Source organism: Cervus canadensis, chromosome 18, assembly GCF_019320065.1.
Source record: "Cervus canadensis isolate Bull #8, Minnesota chromosome 18, ASM1932006v1, whole genome shotgun sequence".
NCBI lineage: Eukaryota > Metazoa > Chordata > Mammalia > Artiodactyla > Cervidae > Cervus > Cervus canadensis.
The window spans coordinates 17,570,665-17,576,455 of record NC_057403.1 but is presented as its reverse complement, the minus strand read 5'-3'; the positions used below and the strand labels follow the sequence as shown (position 1 = coordinate 17,576,455).

The 5,791-nt window shown below is 56.0% G+C and overlaps 2 protein-coding genes across 2 annotated transcripts; both read right to left on the bottom strand.

Moving 5' to 3' along the window:
- Positions 1-436: 436 nt before the first annotated feature.
- On the bottom strand, positions 437-2,702 carry APOC2 (apolipoprotein C2). The gene is made up of 4 exons (XM_043437923.1): positions 2,637-2,702; positions 1,327-1,402; positions 987-1,146; positions 437-680 (listed from the first exon to the last, which is right to left on the bottom strand). The coding sequence occupies exons 2-4, from the start codon at positions 1,379-1,381 to the stop codon at positions 590-592; spliced, it is 306 nt and encodes a 101-aa protein (XP_043293858.1). The 5' UTR covers positions 1,382-1,402; positions 2,637-2,702; the 3' UTR covers positions 437-589.
- Positions 2,703-3,194: 492 nt separating this feature from the next.
- Positions 3,195-5,305, bottom strand: APOC4 (apolipoprotein C4). The gene is made up of 3 exons (XM_043437922.1): positions 5,135-5,305; positions 3,747-3,972; positions 3,195-3,398 (listed from the first exon to the last, which is right to left on the bottom strand). The coding sequence occupies exons 1-3, from the start codon at positions 5,208-5,210 to the stop codon at positions 3,233-3,235; spliced, it is 468 nt and encodes a 155-aa protein (XP_043293857.1). The 5' UTR covers positions 5,211-5,305; the 3' UTR covers positions 3,195-3,232.
- Positions 5,306-5,791: the final 486 nt, after the last annotated feature.

The following is a 5,791-nucleotide window of genomic DNA, read 5'->3' as shown; positions in this document are numbered from 1 at the left end:
GGAGTTGGCAGTGGACAGGGAGGCCTGGTGTGCTGCAGTCCATGGGGTCGCAGAGTCAGATGTGACTGAGCGACTGAACTGAACTGATTCATTTATCATGTTACAAATGAGAAATCTAGGACTTCCCTGTTGGTCCACTGGTTCAGGCTCTGTGCTTCCGCAGCAGGTGGCACAGGTTCGATCCCTGGTCAGGGAACTAGATTCCATGTGCCACATGGCATGACCAAAAAAAAAAATGGATGAGAAAGCCAGACCTCCGTGCAGGTCAGTCTCTAATTATTGTTGTTATGATTATTCATTATTATTATTCACCTCTTTATTCTCACTGACCAGGTTAGGGAGATATACATAGAATAGGTGATCAATAAGTGTTGGCTGGCAGGCATCAGCTCCTCCATCGTGGACCCTGAGGTCTCAGAAAAGTGACGATATCAAAAAGAATAAACTTGGCTTTATTATTATTATTGATAAGTCAGGCTAGAATTGGGAACAGGATGCTGAGAGTTGCAAGGAAGTGGGGAGGGGTGTAGATCAGGGGACCCAGGGGGCTGCTGGAGCCTGGACTCCCCCGTGATTGGGGGCCCAGCTGTCAATCTTCTCCTGACAGCATAGAAAAGACCTGGTCAGTGATAATCCCTGCATAGGTGGTCACAGCGGCCGTGCTTTTGCTATATATGTCCCTGGGGAGAAAGGACAGAAGGACTGAGGGAGGAGGGGCTGGGGGTCTGGACTCCTGGGTCTGGGGGAGGAGAGGCTGGGGGCCCAGAATCACGGGTCCTGTTGGAAAAGGTGATTAGAACCCAAAGCCGTGGATCCCTAAGTAGGACAGGGATGGGATCCCAGAATCCCAGAGCTAGGTATTGGGAGCTGAGATACCTGGGCCTTGAGAGACTGCAGGTTTGAACCTGGACTCCTGAGTGTGAGGGAGAAGGGGCTGGGGTCTGGGACTCTGGGCTCTGGGGGTGTGGGTGGGAGGCGGGTGATACCTGATTTTCTCATCCACGGTGGGCAGGTATGTCTTCTTGTACAGCTTCTGGGCGGCTGCCTTGGCTGTATCCCAGTAACCTAAGAGGGACTCCTGCACCTGGGTGAGCAGGGCAGGGCTGGAGGCCTCGTCTTGCTGGGGAACATGGGCCCCTTGGGCCTCTGCAGGAGGAGAGTGCGTTAGGGGAGCTGAGGGGCCTGATGCAGGAGGAGAATAAAAGGGGGAAGGAGAGGGATGGGCAGGGGGCAGGGCGAGACAAGAACGGACCGGGAGGATGCTCGGGGCTCCTCCCCCTCCTGGCATCCCCACCTCCCCTTCCTACCCCACTCAACCCCACTCACCGAACCCCAACACCAGGAGGATGAGAAACCCGACCAGGAAGTATCTCGTGCCCATGGCGTCAGGAGACCTGGAACACTGAGGCGGGTAGGGGCAGGGCCATGGGAGGCATCTGGTCCTGGGGTCTGCGGGCCTCAAGGATACCGGCCTAGGACCCCCTCTTCCCTTCCTCCCTGCCTGAGTCAAGTTCCTAATGACTTGAGCCTCACTTCCTAATATTCTATGATGCTACTCCTGCTTGCTGATTGTAACATCTTAATTCTTTGGTTTTTTTTTTCCCTTGCTCTGCATGGCTTGTGGGGTCTTAGTTCCCCGACTAGGGACTGAATCCAGGCCCGGCAGTGAAAGCGCCTAGTCCTAACCACTGGACAGCCAGAGAATTCCCTGCAACATCTTAATTCTAACACTCATTCATTCAAGAAGTGTTTCTTCACCTACTGTGTGCTAGGCACAGTTCTGGGCCCAGCCATGAACACAGTGGCCCTTGCCCTCAGAAAGCCAACATGAGAGAGAAATGCAAGCAGCAAACATCAAATGAATGAAGTATAGGGCCTATCTCCCTCTGATAAGTGCTCTGGAATGCAGAGGGTGTGCTGTGTAGTCCCGGAAAGCCTCAGCAGTGGGGTGGCATTTATTTTAAGACCCAGTCAGTACAGGGCCACGTGCCACAGTCTGGGTTAAGAACCACCACTTGGATGAGTGAGTTTCCTCTGCTCTGGGCCCTGCTCTACCCACATTCCAAAGTCATCTTGATCCCAGCCCTGGGAGGGAGTCACTCTCCGGGACACAGGGCTCAGTCCATCACATCACCCTCCACCCATCACATCACCCTCCACGTTTCAGAGACTGCGACGTGGAGGTTGACATCTGACAGGAGGAGGATCAGCACACACAGACATTCTTCAGTTTTTAAATTCCATGACTCTTCTTTTTTTTTTTTTAACCCCAGCCATGCCACATGCTCGGCTTGCGAGATTTAAGTTCTGACACCCGGCACAGAACCCAGGCCCCCAGCTATGAAGGTGCCCAGTCCTAACCACTGGACCACCAGAGAATTCCCTAAATTCCATGATTCTAAAACTGGAACTAATTTTTTTTTTTTTTTTTAAGGCTGAGCCAAGCAGCATGAGGGATCTTTGTTCCCCAACCAAGGATCGAACTTGTGCCCCCTGCATTGGGCGCTCGGAGTCTTAACCAGTGGACGGCCAGGGAGTTCCCTGGAATCTAATATCTTGACTTTTGCAGTTTCTGATTTAACAATCTTGGCCCATTCCTGCTGTCCCCTGCCCCCCATTTCTGTCCCCTCTCTTACCAGACTCTGGCGGCTGTCCTCAGCAGTTCCAAATGGGCAGAGAAAGGCTTTATAGCTCTTGAGATCCACCCCTCCACCCCCACCTCGACACCTCGGCCAAAGTCCTGGCCAACAGGACTGCAGGAGTGGGAGGGGGAGAGTTGGGGGGAGGTGGCATGGGGACAGAGAGGGAAACAGGTTGAATGGGGGGCTGTGGAGGGGTCAGGGGTTCTGGGTGCCCACAAGGCATCAGGTCTGGGGTCTCCATCGCGTGGGAGGGGAAGGTAGAGCTCTGAAGGAGGGGCGGCTGGCAGGGGTGGGGGGCTTGCTAACTGCTCTCCAGCCTTCACCCTCCACCCCAAACCAAGAAACCTGGAGTCCTCTGCCCCCCATAAGCTGGCAGTGGTGGGTCTAGCACTGGGGGCGGGGTGGGGTCATCCCTCCGGGCCTCCCAGTCCTTCCCCTCCCCACCCCCACCTCTTGTTGCTCCCTTGCCACGTGTCACTTCCTCCACCCCTTAACCTCTGGAGGGGGATGGGGGATTATCTCTGGCGAGGCCAGGAGGGACTGGGACAGGGACACACACAGAACTTGTTTATTGCAGAGGGTGTGACGCTTTAATTTTGGTCGCTGGGCCTGCAGAGCAGCTGGGGACACAGACTGTGGGCCTTGTTCAGGAGGCTATCCTTGGAACTGCGGAGCCAGGCCTGGGCGCGAGAGCCCAGGTCCTTCAGGTGGTCATCGTAGTAGGTCTCCATGAAGCCCCGGAAGGCCGTGGGGCCCCTGGAAGGGAGGGGATTCACAGTGGAGACCACAGATAGCCCCCAAGACTTCTGCTGTGTCCACCCATTCCTCCCTTTGACCCAGGAGCCCCTGCTTTCAACACTTACCCTCCACCCTACTCAGACCCAGCATCACAGCCCTGCCCCACCCAGGGCTCCTGGGATTCCTCTCCTGGGATTCCTGCTCCTGGGAATCCTGGAGTTTGGGCACAGTTCCTCCTCCCCCAGACCCCCTGGAGTCCAGCCCCCAGCCCCTCCTCCGTCAGACCCAGGATCCAGGCCCCCTAGCCTGCCCCCCCCCGCCCCGACCCAAGAATCAGGCCCCCGGCCCCCTTCTGCACACACTCACCAGAACCACTTCCACTTCTCTCTGGTCCTGTTCACCAGCGGTTCCACCCATTCCTTCACCTTGCCTGGAACCAGGCTCCAGGAACTCCTGGCTGGCGCTGGCGGGGGGCTCAGGGTCCTCTTCGGCCCTTCTTGCTCCTTCACTTTGCCTGGAATCTGGCTCTGGGAAGTACTGGCCGGCCCTGGTGGGGGGCTCAGGGTCCCCTCAGGCTCTTCTTGCTGGCATGCTAGGTGGGACCAGGGGACAACTTGGACGACCGGGCCCCTGAGCCTGTCCCTCTCGCTTTCCCTCCATGCTCGCGGTCACTGTCACTCCTGGTGTCCGCTCACCGCCTTCTCTGTTCCTCTGACCCCCTCGGCCTCCTTCAACCACAGGTCATCTCCTTTCACCCGCTGTGCCCGGGACCCCCATCAGCCCTGCATCTGCCTGTCGTCCCCTCCCGCAGCCTGTAACCCTTGTCCCGCCATGCCTTCCTCGCTAGCTGATCTTGCTGCCTCCTCTGTTCTCCTGTGACCCCACCCACACAGTCTGAATGACCTCCGTGGGCAGTGAGGGATGTCCCCATGGACAGAGGTTGGCAAAGCCGTGTGTCAGGCTGGTGGGCCAGGGGTTCCACCAGGAACACCTGTCTGTCCGGCACCCCCGCTCCTGGGCAAAGCCTCACCTACAGAGACCAGCATCACCCGCGTGCATGTTTATAGGCATGTACGGAAACACCCATGTGGCCAGTGGGGTGCCCTTGGTCAACGACTTAACCTCTTCAAGACTCAGTTTCCCCTTCTGTAGAATGGGCTCGGGACAAGACCTAGCTTATGGGGTTATTGTGAGAGTTGAGGGTTAACACGGAGAACCAGTTTCTGGAACATTGGAGGCACTGTGTACATAGTGATATTTTAAATGCATGTGCGGAGGGACTTCCTTGCTTAGTCCAGTGGTTAAGACTCTGCGCTTCCAATAGAGGGGGCACAGGTTCCATCCCTGGTCAGGGAACTAAGATCCCACATACCTCGTGGCACAGCCAAAACCACAAAACTTAAGAACTGCACGTGCAGAACCCAGACAGACATAGCGGTACACACACTCTCCCACCCGCTAACCCTCAGATCTTTTGCATAAATACCCACTAAAGACACACACGTGCCCACAAGCATACAAATGCTCACACATACACGTTTACCTCTCCTGCATACTCTTTTGCTGACACAGACACAAGTGCAAAATTCATGACCAGTGTCATCTGTACCAACCCCGTGCACACACTTTTCAAACACGGCCACCCCCGACACAGACTCCCAGACACGCACACAGATCTGCACGCCTCGGAGTCGCTCACACTCACACCCCAGCTGCTGTGGGGTCCCCACACCCCACCCCCGGCTCTTCCTCACCCACAACACAGGCCAGGACCAGAACGCAGAAGCAGAGGGAGGCCAGGGCCTGGGGCCTGCGTCCAGGGAACGACATTTCTGGGGGCCTCTGTCCCTCTGTGCTCAGCTCTCTGGGCTGGGGGAGGGGCAGGCTGCCCTGAGCAGAGTCCTCCCCTGGCCGCCTCCCCACGCCCCTTGGCAGGGACTTCAGAGAGAGAGGGGCCCAGGTGACGATGACAGTCAGAGGCCATGCCCGCCCCTGTTGGCCTCCTTCCTGCCCTCCCACCACCCTAACCTGACAGGGGAAGACAGAAGTTTCTTTGCCCTCCTGTGCTGAACTGGGTTCAAATCCTGGCTCCACCTCTTGTGACCTCTTCCACCCCTCTTTTGGGTCTCAATTTCCTCCTCCGTAAAATGGGCCCACAATCCATACTTTAGGATGTAAATTAAATGATGTGATAACAAGGGAAATTAGATATTTTAAGTTTGTAAAATTAAAATTTTTATTTTATTTGGTTGCACGCTGTGGCATGTGGGATCTTAGTTCCCGGACCAGGGATCCAACCCACACCCTCTGCATTGGAAGTTCGGAGTCTTAACCACTGAATCCCCAGAGACATCCTGAGGGAAATTCTTAGTGTGGAAGCTGGCAATGTAGGTGCTCACAGATCAGAGTTG

Bases quoted from the DNA above. Each gene is read 5' to 3' on its own strand.
- APOC2 (XM_043437923.1), bottom strand. From the start codon at position 1,381: ATGGGCACGAGATACTTCCTGGTCGGGTTTCTCATCCTCCTGGTGTTG. The intron at 1,147-1,326 runs GTGAGTGGGGTT...CTCCTCCTGCAG, and splicing joins CCTCCTGGTGTTGGGGTTCG to AGGCCCAAGGGGCCCATGTT. The intron at 681-986 runs GTATCACCCGCC...CTTTCTCCCCAG, and splicing joins ACCGTGGATGAGAAAATCAG to GGACATATATAGCAAAAGCA.
- APOC4 (XM_043437922.1), bottom strand. From the start codon at position 5,210: ATGTCGTTCCCTGGACGCAGGCCCCAGGCCCTGGCCTCCCTCTGCTTC. The intron at 3,973-5,134 runs GTGAGGAAGAGC...GGTCCCACCTAG, and splicing joins GGTCCTGGCCTGTGTTGTGG to CATGCCAGCAAGAAGAGCCT. The intron at 3,399-3,746 runs GTGAGTGTGTGC...CCTCCCTTCCAG, and splicing joins GAGAAGTGGAAGTGGTTCTG to GGGCCCCACGGCCTTCCGGG.